Source organism: Nothoprocta perdicaria, unplaced genomic scaffold (assembly GCF_003342845.1).
Source record: "Nothoprocta perdicaria isolate Ctin4 unplaced genomic scaffold, notPer1 scaffold_116, whole genome shotgun sequence".
NCBI classification, from domain to species: domain Eukaryota; kingdom Metazoa; phylum Chordata; class Aves; order Tinamiformes; family Tinamidae; genus Nothoprocta; species Nothoprocta perdicaria.
Window position 1 is genome coordinate 1,998,884 of NW_020454272.1, and position 19,264 is coordinate 2,018,147.

Here is a 19,264-nt window from a genome sequence, read left to right on the forward strand (position 1 = left end):
AAACAGAAAAAAAAAAAAAAAAAAAAAAAAGGATATTAATAGAAATGATAAAGAAAATAAGCTGGGCTGAAGCGCGGCGAATGTGCGGCGCGGAAAGGGCAGTGCTGCGGAAGGGGCGGGCGCGGGGCGGGACCGGGACCGGGACCGGAACGGGGACCGGGACCGGGTCGGGGCCCGCCGCCGTTCCGGCCCTCACCCACCCCCGAAGCGGCGCTGCTGCTTCCCCGCGGCCCGCGAGCGCAAAGCGCCCCTATAAAAACGAGCGAAACCCCCTTTCCGTATTAAAATACAYTTARAAAAAGAAAAGAAAAAATGAAAAACGCCACGAGTGTCCGTGCCCAGCGCCGGGGGCGCGTGGGAGCTGCAGGGGAGCGGCACGGGCAGGCAGGGCGGGCCGTAGCTGCCGCCGTTAGTGGCGTTAATGCGTTAGCTCCCGCCGGTAACGGCAGCGTCCCTAGAACGGCTCTGTGCATCCTCTCCGGATTGCCACAGAGCGGGAGCCCACAGGAAACCGTTGAGAACCAACGCCCACAACGTGGCCTTGTAAACCATGAGTACCCGGCTGTTCTGATGCGGGGTCTAACAAACCATCACCCGACAGCAGGCCTAGAATCAGCCCGCAAAGAAGGGAGTTGTATTCATGAAATATGAATTTCATGAATAAACACAAAATTATCTAAAAAAAGAAAAGAAAATTCATGAGAGAATTTACAGTGCACACATGGAGTGAAGCTTTAAGGAGAGACAGTGTAATAAGAGTGAAATRCAGCAAACTGCACGGTACGGAGGCAGTGGTTGCATCGCTCTCTTTACATCGCTCTCTTTACATCAGAATCAAAGTCTCTTTGGAGAATAACCCGTAACTGCAGCAACAAGGCACCGCTCGGGSAGGTTCGCTCCCTCCTCGTGCATTTTGTGCCGTCTTTGTACCCCTGTTCTGGCCCTTTGCTCCTCCACGCTGGAAGAGTCAACCCMGTAGAGTCCCAGATTTTCCCTGCCTAAGGGAAAATTCCCTTCCATGCCACCCTCCTCCCCTCCCTGCCCTTTGGTTTTTTTCCGTATCTAAAATTATATAAAGGGAGGAAACTTGTACTCAGAAAAAAAATAAATAAAAATAAAAAGGAGRAAGGGATGCAGAAACAAGGAGCTTCACAARACAAAATGTCCTTTCATATAGAATCCATACTGCAGGGAGCCGGCATACCCTGCCTGCAAGTGCCGAGACCTGAAACACGTTTTCATCACATCTGTGTGGAGCATGAAGAGCATGAGCCAACCCAGACCTTTGGAGCTTTCTCTGAAACATCCATGGAYGTGATGCTATCACACTGCAGAACTTCCTTCCTTTGCCTCCTTTATATCCTCCACGAGAATTCTTTCTTGCATGAAGTTTTACATTAATCATAACACATTTCAAAACAATTCTTTATTTTTTACTGTCAATTTGGGAGCAGTAGCAAAGAATACACAAAACTGATCGATTGGAAGTAAGAAAAAAAAAGTAACAAAATATTTTTGCACATTATTTAGAAAACGTATTTTCTAGAAAATCCAATGATCTGGAAAGCCTTCCCCATGTGCATTGTTTCAAGGGGCAAGCAACAAGTCTAAGAGTCATTTAGGTCCTTGATATCCTTAGGAGACCACGGATACGTCTAACGAGAGCTTGAATAAAGGTGTAGCGTGAGCGAACCTTAGAATACAGCCCTTCTATGTCCAGGAGCTTCTTCTGCAGAGATTCACCAAAACTGTTGGCGGCTTCAATCTGAAGCTGAAAAGCAGAGATTTGCTGCAGTGAACAAYACAAAGCCTTCCATTTCTAAAATGTCCTCTTATATATCCCCAGCTACCCAGGGCATTATTCTTCTTTCAGCTGCTTTCAGAAGTATATGCTCTTTCTGTTTCCCCTAGTAAATACTACTTGCATTCTTCTCCTATGTTTCTTTCTTAAATCGCATTAACGAAGAGCATTGCTACAGATGTTGTGGGGTCACTCAAAGCATTTGGGGCTTAACCACATATTACAGCTTCGCAATCTCTGCAAGTATTGGAGGAATTAAACACTCTCTGTAACTTGACTTTTTCAGCTACAGCCATTCCAGTCAAAGTTTCTGTAGTCTTTTAAGGACTCCATGTTCTTATATCAACATTTTTTCATTAATACATACTTGCCTATTSAGGAAAATCAATCATGTTCTAAGTATTTTAGCATGTTACTAGGCATTTTACTTTAAAACAAACGAAATGAAGACAGAAACTACATCATAAAAAACACATAGATCTGATTTTACCGTTTAGGATAATTAAGAATGGTACTTGAGAATAAGCAGGTTGTTGAGCCCAATTTTTTCATGCAAAAATAGGAGTAGAAATGCTAGCACTGCCAAAAATGATGTTTATTAATAGATTTTTTTTTTTCCTGCTGGCTCTCCCTGTCCAATTAACATGCACTTTAACGTGTACAATTAACATGCTGAACTTCCAGCAAGTGACACCCACCTGATCTATGTCATGCTGGCTCACTCGATTCAGACCACTGCTGAAATCCAAGTTCGGCTCTGAACCAAAAGATCACAGCAAGAAATGAGAAATTATATTGGCTATGCAACGTCATAATCTCCACATCAAATTATAAGACGAGTTTTAAACATATACCTTCACATTATCAGAAATGGAAACAGTTTCTTTTTCTTCAACTTAACAYATTCTCTCTAATCATCAGACTAAAAGGCTCATTCTCAGACTACCTTTTGAGTTTACCTCTATTCCTATTTCTTTTTACCAAAATTCAACAGCATTAAAATCTTTTGGTGAAGCACAGGGCCTGCAATTCTAGAAATTCTTTCAAAGAACACTAGTCTTCATTTTAGCTCTTAATTTCATCTGAGATAATTCTATTAAAAATATTTTCACATGCATTGTTTTTCATCACTGATCTAGTTCTATCACTTGACTTCACCTATTGGGAAAAGAGAAATAAAAAACATTTTTTACACTTTTCTTTGGAGATTATGCATAATAAATAAGAAGCCCAAGGTCTGTCTGTCAACAATACTTGGAGGATTTCCAGAACTCCAGGGGAAAATCCATGGTATGTCCAAATCTAAATAAAATCTTGTTAAATATAAATTGCAAAATATTCATAGCAGCAAAACAGTTTTCCTTTAGCTATGAGAAGCTATTCAAAGGCACCCTGATACTGGAGAACTGTTACCTTGCAGCCTTCCTTTCTTAAATGATGTCCTAGAGGACAGCAGCGAGTCCTGGGAATCCGTGGGCGTGCAGTGCAGCAGATAGTGCTCCAGGTGACGCCACAGAATGAAGAGACACGTTTCTATGATATCTGCAGACACACACCTGGAGTGAAGGAGTCTAARCTTGTTGCCTTTACACTGTGCTCTTTCTAAAGGAGCTATTTGCACAACCACTCTGAAGAAGCAGCTGGAGATGTCACCCCTCCGGGCAGAAGCTTCCCCCCGTGCTGCTGAAGCAAAGGTGGCAATGGGCGACCTGCACTGTGCAGTGCTGGCTGCGGTGGTTCAAACGACTGCTGCTCGTCCTGCAGCACCCTGCACTCGAGCAAGCGTACAAGTGCTCTCCAAACAGATTTGTGATGTYGTTACCAAGGCTGTGAATTAAAGAGGAGGTGATAAAGCCGGGGGTGGCAGTGATACCTTAAGCTACAACAGATATATCTGCAAGGGCACATCTTTCCTGAAGTTCCTAAAACTTTCATTTTCAAAGGAAAATCTACAGGCAGCGATTTGTGCGTGACAAGTTATCTCCATCAAACTACTCATGTTTGCAGGACTGAGCAAAGGTGCTGTTGACTCCAGCTGCTCTAAGAGGCACCCCCAAGTTCTTGCACCACCCTCGTAGACACATGTAAGTGGCCCTGGATATTAAACTTACTAGCTGGGCTGTGATGCCTCCCTGAGCATAATGCTGTCAAATGTCCTGGCAGGGCCTRTAGGATGGAAATGACCACTCTTCTTGCAGTCATTGTAGTAAATTGAAAATACTTACAACATCAGAATAACTCTCTGTCACTAACTTAACTACCAATATTGCCAAGTCCCCTCTACAAAAAGTCTGTTTTCGAAGTGGTGAGCARCCTAACTGTAAGTAAAAAGCACCTGATCCTATTTCTCTGTTTTCCTAGAGCACTGTCTTGGGAGTTATTTCCCTTGTCGAAGGATACAGGAACAGAGAGAGAGCAGCTTGGCCCGGTTGTTTATGAGCTTCACGAGGCGCCGTCTTGCCAAGATGTATTTCTGGGCAGTGGAGATTTTGTCCACGCCAGCTGGCATAACTGACTGACACAGCTGTGGTACAAAAGAGAAAGGGGAAACTGCAGCGAACCAGAACAAGGTGTTAAAACAACCAAATAAAATTACTTATTAATAGCCCTGTCAGCTACTACTTCCCCAAACTGGTGCACTCTYGATTTTAACTCAGATAACTTCACTGATAAAAAAAAAAATAAAGAATTAAAAGAAATTAAAGAAGAAATTAAATGTAATCCCAAGCAGATTTTCTAGCAAAGAAAAGATCTTTTCTAGCAAGTTCACTTAGGATCTTAATCAGTTTATTAGTTCATTCCGGTAGCACCACAGTCATCATCTTCCATGTAAACTATCCGTTCCCTCTGTAACTCCTTCATCTTGGCAAAAACTGACAGAAAATTTTCAGCTACTCAGGCTGTACATGTTATATCTATTTATTCAAGAAAGATAAACGATGAGCAGTGCCAAAGTGTCAGCAACATTTTCCAGTATTGAATCATATCTGTGACAAAACTAAGCCTAATATTTTCTCCTAGATTTTAAATCACCCTTTACTAGGATCTTTTTATCAACARGAGAAAGGAAAATGCACGTGACCTGCGACCATTTCCTTTCCTAAGACGCTCTGGGATCTCTACTGAGGCTTTGCCTCCACCTACACAGATAATCCATCAGATACCATTACCTCTTCAGGATAAAACCTGCCGAGTGAGCAGAACTGTTACCTCTTTTATTTCATCTGGCGGGAGCTGCTCCACGTTTTGCAGCTTGTTGACGCTCTGGCGATGGCTGTCGTAGTAAGTGAAGAAGTCGCTAGTGCTCTGCTTCAGCAGGTAGACGATGATGCCCAGCCCGGGCAGGCGCCAGTACGGCACCACGGGCGCCTGWGTGTCTAGAAAAAAGCAGCAAGTTGCAATAAATCACTATTTAATTAAAAACAAACAAACAAATCAGTAAGGTATCCTCTCTGGCACTGATTAGTCAAAGACAGAGACGCACTGACACGTTTATTTCTGTGCAGAAGCAATAGCAATGAAAGTCTGCAAGCAAAGTTCTGAGGCAGCAGGAGGAGAGGGCAGTCAGGGTAGCACATGAAACCTCTGCAGGCCACCAGCCACAGCTGACATGCTGGGTATGCGCCTCCACCACTCAGCTGCATCACAGCACACCGTAAACTTCCAGTAAGCAACAAAATGCATCTTGAGTGTCAAAAATGTAGCCCTAGTTTCACATGGTTCAGTCTAGCATAGCTGCTGAAAATGGAAAAAAAAATCACCTTCCCTTTACTCCAATTTATGCTAGTTATTTACATCCACCTTCTTGAACTTCTACAWGTGTTTCTGAGGCTGTAAGGAGCAGCCTGCTTTAGACCACATTTGTTTTAACTTGGCTTAGTTTCCTGATTTGCCTTAGCGCAAGTCTCCATGAGCATTTATTTCAGCCTAAGGTCAGTCTAAGGTAGCCATGAGACTGCCACAGTGTTTATGAAACTACAGCCTCTGATACATTCCTTTTTACTAGCCCCAATGTCACCATTCAGTGTCATAAAAGAGTGAGCCAGAAGAAACTCACCTTGACGAGACCCATCTCTGTTGGTGGACTCTGACAGGCTGGGTGTAAACAGGCAAACAGTGTGCTGAAACGTGGGGGCACTCTGCAGCATAAGCGACTCGCAGTATTCCATCACATTGGCACAGATCTAGTAAAGAAATAAATTAATAAATAGTGTGCAGTGTTCAATAGAAAATGGATATATGTCAATAAAAAATATTTTTTGCTCTGTCTCTTCTCCCTAGAATGTTAGGCTACTTTTCCGAACTTGCTAGCTACAATTTCCAGAAATTTTAACTCCCCTTTGCCTCTAACTTCCTGATGTCTGTTGCTCTCTGTAGCCTGATTTCACTTACTGTTAAGAATCAAACTCCAAAATTGATAGACTTTAGAAATAAATTGAAATGGTTGCTAATGCAAATATAATTAACCAAATTTTCAAGATTTAAACAGATCCAAAATGTGGGTTCTTTCCAAACATGGACTGTACAGAGTCTTACTTCCCTAAAATCATGTGAGTAAGAGTAAGGGGACTGAAGAAATCAGCATGCCAGCTGCAACGCCACTATTGGAGGCTGAAGGCGTCAGCAGCTTGTTTCCTCACCTGCTGCATGGCCAGCTCAATCTCATCCCTCTTGTTCATTCTGTCTSCCTCGGCGTTATCTTCTTGCAGTTTAAACTGACGCAGTTTATCTGAACCTCCAAAGCGGCTCAGGAGTCCTAAACACTGGCGCTGTTGTGAGAGACCAACGTTTTTATCAGAACCTCAGCAAAGGAAGTGTATGTTTCTTTCCATTTTGAAAAGAAGTGATACATATTTATTAATAGAAATCCCAAACACAGTCAAACCTCTAAACATATAATATCAAATATTAATTATCAATTAAATCAGTTATCAATTAAATAATATAAATTGCATAACTGCAACTATTCAGAGTATGAAACCAGGATGAAACTCTCATCTATATGAATAATTCCAAAAGAACATGTGTTAAATGTACAGCTTTATTACCTGAAATCGGCCTATATGTCCTTGAAGCTCCATCTGTGTCCCTTCGTTAACATCAATGTCCAGCTCACCTAGCACTCCTAATAAAATATACAGACATTAAGTTAACTGTTTTTCAAAATAATCCAGATTTATATTTTTTATAGGCAGTTGAGTACGAGAGTTGATGAGAAAATTCCCAGTCATATATACAAGTTCTATCACATTGTATTTTGGCACAGCTATTTAGAAAGAAGTGTCCAGATCTAAACGCAGTTCCTAAGAGATGCACGTGAGCCTGTAGCTCCCTGCTCTGCTGAGGAGAGGCAGCAGACACAGAAGAGGCAGTTGGGCAAAGCACTTTACACCGTAAGCAAACAAACTTTAGCCATGACTTATAGCTCTATATTCCTCTCTTGTAGTCAGACATCCCTCCTGAACAAGGAAAGCTACATGGTCAATATAGAGAAGTGGTTTTGATATGGTTAGCAAGACTGCCAGCATCCAGAAGAAATCACTAGATCCATCACAGTAACAATTAATCCTTTATATAAAGATAAGTCACTCAAGAGAAATGCCACTAGGCTACTCTATAGTGCTTCTCTGTAAGAAGAAAATCTCTGGAAGATTTTTTAATAAACTGAAATGTAGAAAACATTAATAGTGACAAGGATAATAGGTATGCAAACGATTTTCTGTCTTAAACGATTCCTTAATTTAAGAATTCACTGAATTAAAAAATCTCTTTGAAGATATCRCATGCATTTTCCACACTACTACTTTTAAGTCACCTCGAAGACAAAAAGTATTTATTTCAGATAGGATAAGGAAAATATAAGCACTGCAGCCTCTACAAAGCCACTCTACTTGCTTCAAGAACCATTATTTAATATTTCTCTATTTTCRCAGAGCTGAAGATCTCAAAAAAATTCTATATGTAACAGATATTCCAGTATATGTCATTTAAAGAAATGAAACTCAGATTCATTCAAATGGGTAGAGATTTTAGAATTGTAATTCCTACCAGGCAAAGCTGCCTTGCTGATTATTCCTGTTAGGGAGGCCAGTTCCTGGAGAGACCCAGCACTAACATCTTGACACCTAAGGATTGCCTGGATAGTATCTGAATGGGAAATTAGAAACTGCAACACCTGCACAACAGGAAGAAAAAGGCAAATGAGTGACTGAAAAATTAGCAGGGTGTAAAACAGAGCCAATGACTTTTGTGGGAACATTAATTTCTCATACCAGAGAAAATGTTATTAAAGAAAGATCTTACTGACAGAGCAAGGTGATGTACAGTTTGGTTGAACAGACAGTAACGAGAGTACTTTGTTATTTTTTGGAACTTACCTGTCCTGCTGCTTGCAGGTGTTGTGCCATGCTGGACGTGAGGATCACCTGGCACAGCTGGAGAGCTGGGAGAAGAATCTGCCGATAGCGCTCCACCGGAGCGGGAATGAAGAGGGGAGGCTCCCTCATGCCAAACATCCTGAYGAGGTGAAAAAGAGAAGAAACTTAATGGTGCAAGAAACCTGYAGCCCGGCAGCAAAGCAGAGCCTCATCCTACAGGCGTGCTCTGGGATCTGCAGACTTTCCTATTTCAGTAATAGGTCTGTAGTTAAGCTGTGCTTACAATGAGAATGAAATAACACATTTAGGATACAATTGCTCTTGCAATTTACCTAAAAGGTTGCTGTCAGAGATTTTTCTCTACACACAGAAAATTGCTTCTTTGTGCTACACTACATTAAATTAGATTACTTTGAGGCAGAGATAGCACATCTCCCTTCTTTACTAATCCTAATGTAAAAATAAATCTTCCCAAATATTTTAGGAAGCAGTACAATTAATTCTAAAGCCACTGATAAGTGCAGTCCTCTACAATCTCCTTGTAAGCAAAACAAGCCACTATCTTATTCATATACCAACTGGCTCTTTTAAACAAAGTACTTGTCTCATTTTTCAAATGTTTCAACCCCTACCATGTCAAAGAACTGTGTAGTTAAGCTGAGGACTGAGGTGTGAAAATAACTATTAACCACAGTGATTTCCCCTAATAATGCAATTTCTTTGTGAYCTTCTCTCAGTCATCCCATTAACTAAGAGTACTGCAAAACCTCATGAACCTTGTCAAGCAGGATATGGCTGTGAGACTGTTCCCAGATTTTGAAATTATTTGAATCTATGTTGATGTCACTGCTATATCTTTAGCGCCTTACGAGGGAAGATGAACTCCACACAGCACAGAAACAACACAGAAATTTACAGCAGAGACTGTTTCTCAGACATTACATTTAGCTACTGAAGATTTCAGCAACTAATAATTGAATTAAAAATGAAAGAAACAAAAATACAAGAGCTACATTTATAAGAAATGAGACAAAAGAAAGGTTTTACATTCTACAGTTAACTGGACATAAAAGTACATTTTCACACTCACTGATCCAGAAATTTTCAGTCAATAAAAGGTAATTTTAAACAACAGTACTGAGAGGTTCAACAAAAGCAAAGAATATGCAGGCAAAAAAGCAAATAATATATAAGCAAATATTTACATGAACGCCTTGAGGCTACAGAGCCACTGTCGAGACTGCACCACAGTTCCAAAAGCAGCGAGGGAGCCACCACTTACCCTTGCGGGTCCGTTTCTGGCCGCATGTCATAGACCTGGCACTGGGCCAGCCGCACGATCACGCCGGAGCGCAGGAGCTCCAAGGCCCCTTGCTGGCTCTTGGCCACTCTGGTGAGGAAGGCCTAGGGCACCGTGGAGAAGGGAAAGCAACAGAGAGCAATAGTAAGATTTCCTTGATGGTTTCATCTCCTGCTCTTCGCAGCACTTTTTGTGAAACTATCATCTAACTATCTGCTAAATAAGCATTATTTAACAAACACCTTTGAGTGCAATCACCGCCAAAGCACTGACAGGCAACTTTGATTGAAAGGCAACAGAGTCTTGTCCCTGACGGGCTCTTACCATTTTGGACTCGTAGGTATAGAGGGCCTTAAGCAGAGGGGGCTGCGGTGAAAGCAGGCTCTGAAGCGTCACGTCGTCGTCTGCGAGGCTGTCCACGAGCACCTTGAGGTAGCCGCTGTTGGACAGGTACAAGAGCCACTGCTGCTGCTTGTCCACCGACACGATGCGGTCGAGCAACGCCAGCGCCAGCATCTGCCACCGCGCGGGAAAGGAAAAAGAAGTCAAAACCCCAAAGAGAATCAACTAAATCTAACACTGAGATGGATGAGATCTCTTATAAATGCCTAACACAAAAGGTGAAAAAGTTGCTTCTAGCAGCTTCTTAAAAGTAGAATACTTTTTTATRCTAAAAGCACCATCTTTTATTTTGCGACTACTTTACACTTTTCTGACCTTCTAAAATGTTCTTAWTTTTAAACAAGTGGCCATTTAGCTTTTTCTTGAAAAACAATGAATATATTGTTATGTATGTCTGAGTTGTTCACCACATTGGAGGAAATGTAGAAGGGCAGAAGAAAGTTCAGGTGAAGAGGTATATACCTAAAAATTCTTATTTTGTAAGATGAAGACTCACTCTCTGCACACTGGCAAAGTGCTTTACGAATGAGGCAAAACAGCGACTACAAAAGGATAGATATTTTACCCGGCCAATCTCATGACCATCACAGGCATCCCGACACACCACCTCCATGAGGGCTGCCCCGTAGCTCTCAATAATTGCCATGTTTTCACGCTGCAATTTACTGAAGGCATCTTCAGGAGCTGTCAGACGTTCCCACATTGTTTTCTTAGCTGCAAAAGGCAAGCAAAACAAAAATAACGAAAAATGGAAAGACCAACTGTCGTGCATTCACTTAGGTATAGTAACGCTGAGAAAAAGAGAYATCACAAGCAAAAACATCTGAAGTGCAAATGTCTCCCTGGCAAAACTGTTCCTTGCTAAACGTGACTCACAAGCCAGAAGGCAAAAAGGCACCCACCTGAACATCTGCACCAACCATGTAAACCATCTGCTTAAAATTTATTCTAAGACACTATACATGCAATTGAGAAAACCTACTAAGCTTAACAACTTCCACTGGGAGCAAAACACTCAGCCTGAGAGGAGGTAGACAAGGTGATTTCAGTGGGAAAGCGCCAAATCCGAAGGAAGCTATAAAGGGATCACAACAACTTCAGCAGTGGCTTCACGGCTGCAGTTCCAAAAGTCAATTAAACAACAGCAGTGAGAGGCTGCACGCACGAGCACTCGACCCATGTCTGTTTTCTGAAATGCTGATGAGGCCAGTATTGAGGCCATTAATAAAGAGAGACTCTAATATTCACCATAAGCAATCTTGGCAGCTTAGCAGCAGATCTAAGYGGCTTGGAAAACACATTTAGTTCTTTTGTTTCCTTTTCCTAGGGCTCTTCAGCTGAATAAATAGAAAGAATGTGAAAGACTCTTTGAAGTTTATCTAACACCACCACTGTGCCATGGTGGCGGGCACTGTATTTCTACAGCTACAACTGTCCTAGAGTGGGTCCATGTAACCCCCAGTCTCTTGATAATTTTGTCATTCTATGTGTAACTTCTTCAACGGACTCAAACTACCTGTCTTCTTCAGTGCTGGAGGTCAGGACTTCATATTCCCACCTAGAACATACACATCTATAATACACATGTAATTCGACAGTTCAGAAGAGGGGAAGATTTGCATCATTAGAAGGGAGTAATTTCAGGTGCTCCTGGAAGAAGATGGATTCTATCTACATTATCTCCCTACTTCCAAGAGATAATTCAGCATCCCTAAACTGTACCTGTAATTCTGGGTTTAACAACAGATTTTTTGTTCTTCTCCCCACCCCCAAAATTGCACCATACCTGCTTCTAAAGTGTCTGGTTCATCTGGTCTCTGGGCAATCTGTAAATAGTAAAGCAGTGATCCATAAAGGTGCGTCCTCACTCTCTGGAAGCCACCACCTGCTCATAAAAATATTCATCATCAGAACCAAGTGGCCTTAAAGTCCCTAACACTGTCTTCCAATGACTCTTAAGTTAGCTCTCCTATACCAGTGTTRGCAAAAATAATCAAATAGTTTTGATAAAGCAGAGCTCTACTGTTTGTATAAAAATGTAGTTATGACAGTAAAGACAGAAAGTTTACACTCTATAAATAGGGCAATAATGGCAACCTGAAATTCATTTTATGGCTATTTATACCATACACCTCTATTTTAACTGCAATTTAGATGAAAAAATAACAGAAAAGGAAAGAATATGGTCTTATTACATCTGTTTTTGTTAGTAACAGAGCTTATAGAGGTATCTATGGCAGTCACAGGAGATGCACAGAATTGCCTGGATTTAAAAAAAAAACAACTCAGTAATGGGAAGCAATTCAGTGCATCTTTCCACCTCCTGGCTGTTAGAATTCACTCACATACAGACACAAGCACAGAGCAAATAGTTGCACGTACCTGTTTTCATAATGAAGTCCAGCAGCTTCTTCAAGATGATGTGGAGGGAGGAGTCCCCGATGGAAGCRAAGCCCATGGAAATGCCCTCGGAGCCGGGGGATGAGGTGAAAGAGCCATCGAGCATCAGGACGTACTGGGACTGCCCTGGCACAGGGACCACAAGCGGCTGCTTCTGCTCCGTCCTCACTGACTGGCTCAGGTGGGCGCTCAGCGTGAACACAGCGCCCGCCACCACCGGCATCAGCTCCTGGGCTGCATCATCATCCAAGATCTTAGCACAGAAGAATGCAAAAAATAAGTGTCATTTCACAGGATGTTAAGGCAATTACGTAACCTGCCTCAACTATCTCATTCACATATACAGAAGAAAATAATGAAAAAGGCCTTATTTTAAAGGGATTAAAACCAGTAGAGTCATGAAACACACCCCGGAAGAAGAGTGGAACCCATTTTAATTGAGAAGCCCATTAGCCTTCTGGTCATTATTCCTACAAGCCATGGCTTGTAGGAATGAAATAGATTTCAGTGTGAGCAAGGGAATGAAAATGCCAGAGGTGCTAACATTTATTTGCTTCTAAAATACTCAAAAATGAACTAGAGAAAGAACAACCAACACACACTTAGCTTTATAGATATTTAAAAATAAAGACTTTCCTTGCAAAGAACAGCACCAAAGAAGCTTTAAGGAGGTGGGGAGAAACGCTAGAGCCAAGTTAGCACACCCTATTTTAGTTCACATCATCATTTAAACAGTAAACCTGGTATCAAAAGTGCTAATGACCAAAGAACTTTTCTTTTAAGCATATACAGTTGATCAATGCAATAGTTTTCTGCATTGTTTTAGTGAATTTTTGTTCATTTGGGAACACAATCTCTTTCAGTTTCCTTTTAAAATGCTTAGACCCTGAATCCTCTGCTTAGAAATCAAACAAATTGCTTTGGCCAGTAGAGGCCTCCCTAGGTTCCCAAATTCTAATTTTATTCACATAAAGCCCAAACATTCAACTAACAATYCAACTAAGAAAGTTACCTTTACAATATTTATAGAGGAAAAAAGAAAACAATGAAAACTACAACAGAAAGCCCCCTAAGTTACCTCTTCTTTGAAAAATCTAAATACATACTTTTCAATATCCAGCTTAATCAGAAGAGCCACATACAAAATTCCTCTTACAATAAAATTATATATGTATATACATGTCATATATATACACCTTATATATATACATACAGCATATATATATACAAAGAAGATCCATCAGTCTAAACAATACAAGGATTCTTTATTACATTTTGTCTTTAAGAATGACTCAGTCACTAGTAACTGTCTAGTTTGTCTTAAAAATTATGACTGTAACTCACACAGTCGTAGGAGTGTTAAGTGCAGCACTTAAGGCTTCTGATATTTTAAGACAAAGCAGATCCTCTCATTTCCAGAAGCCTCCCCAATTACAAACATCTTTGCATGTTCTACGATAATGCTTCATTCAACCTTTTATTTTTTCCTACGAAGCAGTGGTAGGATCTGCAGTGAATCATCTAAATGCACTACATGAACCAACGCAGTGCTCTTTGCTGCCTTCTCCTCAGTGATTTGTTCCATGTTTCTTCTCAACATTACCTGCATCCTTCTCACAGAACCTTTCCAGACTATCACCATACTCGATTATACCGCAATATTTTTGAAATCTGTCAATATATGGTTTATAGTTTGACAACAGACATGCAAAAAATACAGAATACCCCTTTTGTCCCCAACACATTAAAGTTTTAGCCAATCAGCGATCGGAAAACAGCAAATTAAAAACTAAATGGAAACAGACACTTCTGGATTTCAACCGAGAATGTTACTTGACAACTAATCTCCCTTTGATACAAAAACACAGTGGCTTCCAGGAGAGCATTACCTTGTCATGCACATCTTGCAAGAGATCACGAATGATGAGCTGCCTGTCCTCAGCTTGAATGAGATCCTGGGGGCAGGCAGTGAGTATAATTTCCACGAGCTGCCTCCATGACTCCAGCGCGTGCCTCTTGGCATGGAGGCACTGCAGCAGCTTGTTCCGCTCCAGCACGTACTGCAGGATAGTGTTGATCTCCTAAGGGCCCGGGACAAAGCAAGGGAGTTAGGGAACAGGAAGAGAAGCTGATAACAAAGATGTATCAGGATGACAAATCTTTTCCGCCAGCAACAGTCTTGGAAAAATAAGCAGCACATCTTCAGTTTATCAGAAACTGGCTGCTCCTAATCATTTCAACCAGACTGGCAAATCCATTTCTGAGCTGCTTTTTGCGTGGTCTTTTCACTGTGAATGTTTCAAGCCCACGACAGAACAGTTTTAATGAGGGAAAATCTTTCTTTAATGTATGCTTTAAATTCAGAATTTTAAAAGCAATTGAGAACAAGCTATTTACACATTTTCTTGACATTTTAGAATGAGTCACTTCTCTATCAAAAAATTTACTAGTCCATTTAGCAGATTCAAAAAAGTTTAAAAATTGTAGGAACCTCAGAAAAAAAACATTCCTTCAGAGGMAGGGAAACTAGAGCTAGGTAGAGGAAAAGAGGTATAAAATAATATCCTTTCTGAGAAAATCAGCATGACCAATTTTTCTGTTACACACTGGACTGTTGATAGCATGTCCTACCTCTTTGTCCAGGAGCGTGGAAGCTGCAATTGTTGCAGGTGATGCAGAGGTAAAAGCATCAWAGAAAAAAGAAAACACTCTCCAGTTCTATTGTTTCAAGAGCAGTAAGCTAAGTAATAGTTTCTATGACTAAATAATTTAATGTTTTAATTAAGAAATGACTAATTCAAACTTGAGGGCTCAAATCCACAAACTTTCATTGTAATGCATATTGCTTGATGGTTTATGAAAACCATCAAGAACAAGCACAGTAATTTATTTTCCTATCCTCACCTCCATAAGTAAGGGCCTCTGGCCTATTGCTGCCATTCCTTGAAGGGAGTTGACTTCTGCAATCAAAACTCTGTGAAGATGCTGGAATTGAAAAGGTAAAAGCAAGCCATTAATCACCAGGAAAGTGTATTTGTCCCTCCTTGAGGGGTTTTGAGATTACTTTATCATAACAGAAGCGACTGAAATTCCAAGTGATTTTTTTTTCATTTTAAAGGTTCTGTTTTACTTTCTAATTGCAGTACTTTAGTTGCCCAGTCTCTCTCACTGCACTTTTTCTTTTTGCATGCTTTCGCTTCCTTCTCTCCTGGTCCCAAGTAGCCCTATACCTTCATCAATTCTTCTCAAACACCATAACCTTCTCCTCTTCAAATCTCCACTTGGGCAGAAATAAGAATTTGTTTCTTCTAAAGACTAAAAAAATATTTTACAATGTGAAATGGTTACTGGTTACTGTAATGCAATAGCTGTGTTCTTATCGCTATTAAGATCATTTCACTTCTACATTGTACTCTGCTCCTACTCTTTCAGATCTCTTGTCTTTCAGATCAAAAATTTCAGGACTATTTGCTATATGTATGTGCTAATGCATATTTATACCTAACATAATGTGCCACTATCTTAATTGCAACTTTAAAGAATTACTACAGTACACACAGTTCAGCACCACAACACGCATGAAATATATGAAGGAGAAGATATTTTGGAATATTACTTAGGAATTTTGAAATGGGAAAAACAGTTAGAATAGAAAGTACTTCCTGAAAGTCCTTGAACTGATTATCAGTCTGGAACAAATGAGAAATCAATGTGTGAAAGACAGAAGAAAAAGTAAGTTAACCAAACAGTTTGTATGGAGAAAGACAAATTATAAACCTATCTGAAATAGCAACATTCTTTAGGGGAAGACAAGTTTCAAAATATTATTTGAAGTCTTCAAACTATTCAAGATCTTTAAAAAAAAAAAATATTCTCAAGATGCCAAGATATATGAATGGCAACTTGAGAACACAGACCACAGCTCACCTTAGTGCTGCAGGTCACTTGCCCCCGTGCATTCTTCTGCTCACACTTAGCCATGACTTGCTCRACTTGAACTCTGTCAAAGAAATCCAGTTGCAAAGGCTCTGGTATGTCCTGACCGAAGTCGATTGAATCCAGGATACTTAAGATCTTCCTGCGTACTGGGAATGTAAATCAATTCAGATTGTGTTCAGAAACATCAAAGGAAGAGTCAACTGACAACAGGAGCCTAACCTTGATAAATCCAAATCTCCATGGAAAAAGTTCAGAAGAAAACATTAACTCTTCAGAAAGTGCTATCAATCTATACGAACAGTTTAAGAAATTTTGTATAATTTCTTAATAARTTCTTAACAGATTCTATTATAAACTATTATTCTCCTATTAACCCAGTATTTACAAATGCAAGATTCTAAATCTGGGATCCTAAATAAAAGCAGGCTGGTTTTCAAAGAAAACCATGCAGGTGTTTTGTTCAGACCTAAAAAGCTCTATAAATAATCAAAATGCATTTCTGGGTTCATTTGGGTTTTAAATTCTCTGCCATAAAAATACAAATTCAGTCTTAGCAACAGTGTCACTGTGGTTACTGTTACCAGTGAATGTACAGACTGTCACCTCCYGTTTTGCTCTTCTACAGATGCTTAAACACAGACTCTCCTGTCTTCCTTTCCAGTCCAGTACTTCCTACTCACTCTAACTACCTTTATCTCTCTTTTTTTTTTTTTTTCATATTAAGTAAGGGTCCCATGTTAATGTTTTGAAAGTCTACTTTTTTTTTTCCAAGCGTCCCTTCCACAGGCAAGCCTAAATGGCAGGTACCAGACACTCAGCCAGGCTGCTTACCTTTGGAGGCAGTGTCAAAGTGSAGAAACCCGCTGACTGACCGACTTTCATCCTCCATCCCTCCTTCACCATCAGCTGAAGGCAAGGAAACATAATTAATCACAAAATCTCAGGCAAAAAGAAATCCCAACTACTACATCAATACTGAAAGAGAAGACTGAGAGAGCACACATGGACAATCCTCCCATGTGCAAGTCATTAATGCAAATACACCCCTGACTAACAGCACAATGAAAACAAAACATCGTTAGCAGAGTTTAGCCAATTATTAACTACAGATTAGACAAGACTGTCAATGCCTAAATACCCCCATAAAAGCTCAGTTATGAGCAACTGTAGTTGGACAAACACTCTTAAGACCATTAGGCAGTCTGGACCCAGTTTCTGGTAGTCAAGTCCCCACAASGATGAGGAGAGCATTCAGTTCTATAAAAATGAGGGAAACTTCCATGCTGCCACAGCCCATTACAGTATCTGCAATTACAATTCTTCCATTTATTTTCCTCATGTAAACCTTTTTATTACCATTATTTTGTATTTCTTTTACCTCACTTCAACTCTGTCCTGAAATTTGGGAATTCTGTTCTTTTCTGTCTTTCATCACAAGTCACATTATGATGAAAGATCATTTATGTAGTAATACAGTGTCAATACCTAAATTAACCAAAATAATATAAAATATAAAATAAAATAATAAAATCATTTGGGTAATACCCAAATTAATTATCTTCTAGCTTGAAAATATGCTTGAAAATAACGCTTGAAAATATGAAAGACTTCAAAGCTAAGACTGAAAGAAAACTTTGTCTAAAATTGTCCAGCAGTGAAGACCCTCCACTTGCTGGAAACATAAAAAAAAATCAGGATAGTATCCCAAAACAAAATCTTTCATAGCTCTATCATTATTAAAAAAAAAAAAAAAAAAAAAGATTTTTGTTTTCCTACTCTCTGGACAATGTTTATTTGTGTATCATTGCCTATACATTGAGTTGTTTAAAAGATGAAGTAGCGATGAGCAGCAACATGATCCATTTTCCCTTTTGCTTTGGATTCCCCCACAATCACCTCTCTTCCCACCCCTCCAGTGGCAATTCCGGACCAAGTACCACCAATGTTCTCACAAAACAGAAAAGAACAGTCACAAGCCCATGGGGAAAAGGCTTCCAGGCAGCGCAGCCTCCCCTGCCTGGGCTCAGGCCCGCCCTCCTTCCCAGCACGTCGCGCCTACCCGGGAGCGGCTTCACGGGCAAGTCGTCGAGCAGCAGGTGGAGCAGCCGCTGCGTGTGCGAGCGCTGCCGGTTCAGCGACGTCACCCGCATCTCGATGGCCGCCGTCTTCATCAGCCACGACATCTGGTTCAAGGCCGACATCTCGTGTTCTGCGCGGATGCAGGGCAACAACCACAATGTGAGCCAAAGAAATATTGCTTTCTTCTTCTTCAAAAACAAAACAATGCTTGAAAAGGCTTCTTAGAGAATGTCACGCCTCGCTCAACTGTAATCTCACTAAAAACCATCAGACAYCTACCCAACATAAACCCCAACTTTGACTGAGATTGAGCAGGCTTGAACTGGGGCCTTTAGGAGTCTCAATGTTCTATCTTCATCTAATTTAGAGTCTTAAGATATGTAACAAATCATCTAAAAGCAAATCTAAACTTAAAAATTAATGCACTGCCAAGTAATATCTCAAATTATTCTTAAAAAAGTGSGGGGGGGAAGGTGAGTATGCAAGTGGTTCCAACCACCAGCTCTCTATTTCTTTAGCTTTTACTAGCATTGGCATTATTAGCTTTCAAAAACACACATTTTCTCCTGTRACACGATCTAAGAAAACCACATTAAAATTTAAATATAGATTAGGATTTGCTCCTAGAGACTTGATGGTGCTCAAAATTAGCATATATTTTTTAAAAAGTCCAGCATTAATTCTATGAACTTTCTAAAAAGAAGCTTCACAACATTAGATGATCAGCAGAGTAATTAATTTCATTTAATAATGCTGCATATGTTTTCTGTATGATTCCTAGGGATTCAAAGGATACATTCAATTTTAAGCAAATACTATCTATTATTCAGAATTACCTTTGATAGAAAAAGGCAAGTACTGCAACTGAGTGAATAGGAAATCCTGGCTTGTCCTCAGATACCTCATAGTTGGACCAGACGTGTCAGAGCAAGCGCACAACTGATAAATCACCTGACAATCAAAAAC

The 19,264-nt window shown here is 40.3% G+C and overlaps 1 protein-coding gene across 2 annotated transcripts in view; it reads right to left on the bottom strand.

Moving 5' to 3' along the window:
- Window positions 1-1,459: 1,459 nt before the first annotated feature.
- NUP205 (nucleoporin 205) overlaps window positions 1,460-19,264 on the bottom strand; it is a 41,074-nt gene continuing 23,269 nt past the window's right edge. For both annotated transcript variants that reach the window (XM_026053508.1, XM_026053509.1), the window contains 21 exons: window positions 19,135-19,249; window positions 18,279-18,428; window positions 17,051-17,125; window positions 16,208-16,365; window positions 15,185-15,265; window positions 14,170-14,361; window positions 12,263-12,533; window positions 11,667-11,765; window positions 10,446-10,594; window positions 9,803-9,994; window positions 9,461-9,582; window positions 8,179-8,317; window positions 7,850-7,976; window positions 6,850-6,926; window positions 6,442-6,570; window positions 5,859-5,985; window positions 5,012-5,178; window positions 4,202-4,325; window positions 3,215-3,343; window positions 2,500-2,558; window positions 1,460-1,771 (listed from right to left, as the gene is read on the bottom strand). In XM_026053508.1, the coding sequence (XP_025909293.1) occupies window positions 1,619-1,771; window positions 2,500-2,558; window positions 3,215-3,343; window positions 4,202-4,325; window positions 5,012-5,178; window positions 5,859-5,985; window positions 6,442-6,570; window positions 6,850-6,926; window positions 7,850-7,976; window positions 8,179-8,317; window positions 9,461-9,582; window positions 9,803-9,994; window positions 10,446-10,594; window positions 11,667-11,765; window positions 12,263-12,533; window positions 14,170-14,361; window positions 15,185-15,265; window positions 16,208-16,365; window positions 17,051-17,125; window positions 18,279-18,428; window positions 19,135-19,249 (2,835 nt within the window). In that variant the 3' untranslated portion in view covers window positions 1,460-1,618. The remainder of the gene's footprint in view (window positions 1,772-2,499; window positions 2,559-3,214; window positions 3,344-4,201; window positions 4,326-5,011; window positions 5,179-5,858; window positions 5,986-6,441; window positions 6,571-6,849; window positions 6,927-7,849; window positions 7,977-8,178; window positions 8,318-9,460; window positions 9,583-9,802; window positions 9,995-10,445; window positions 10,595-11,666; window positions 11,766-12,262; window positions 12,534-14,169; window positions 14,362-15,184; window positions 15,266-16,207; window positions 16,366-17,050; window positions 17,126-18,278; window positions 18,429-19,134; window positions 19,250-19,264) is intronic.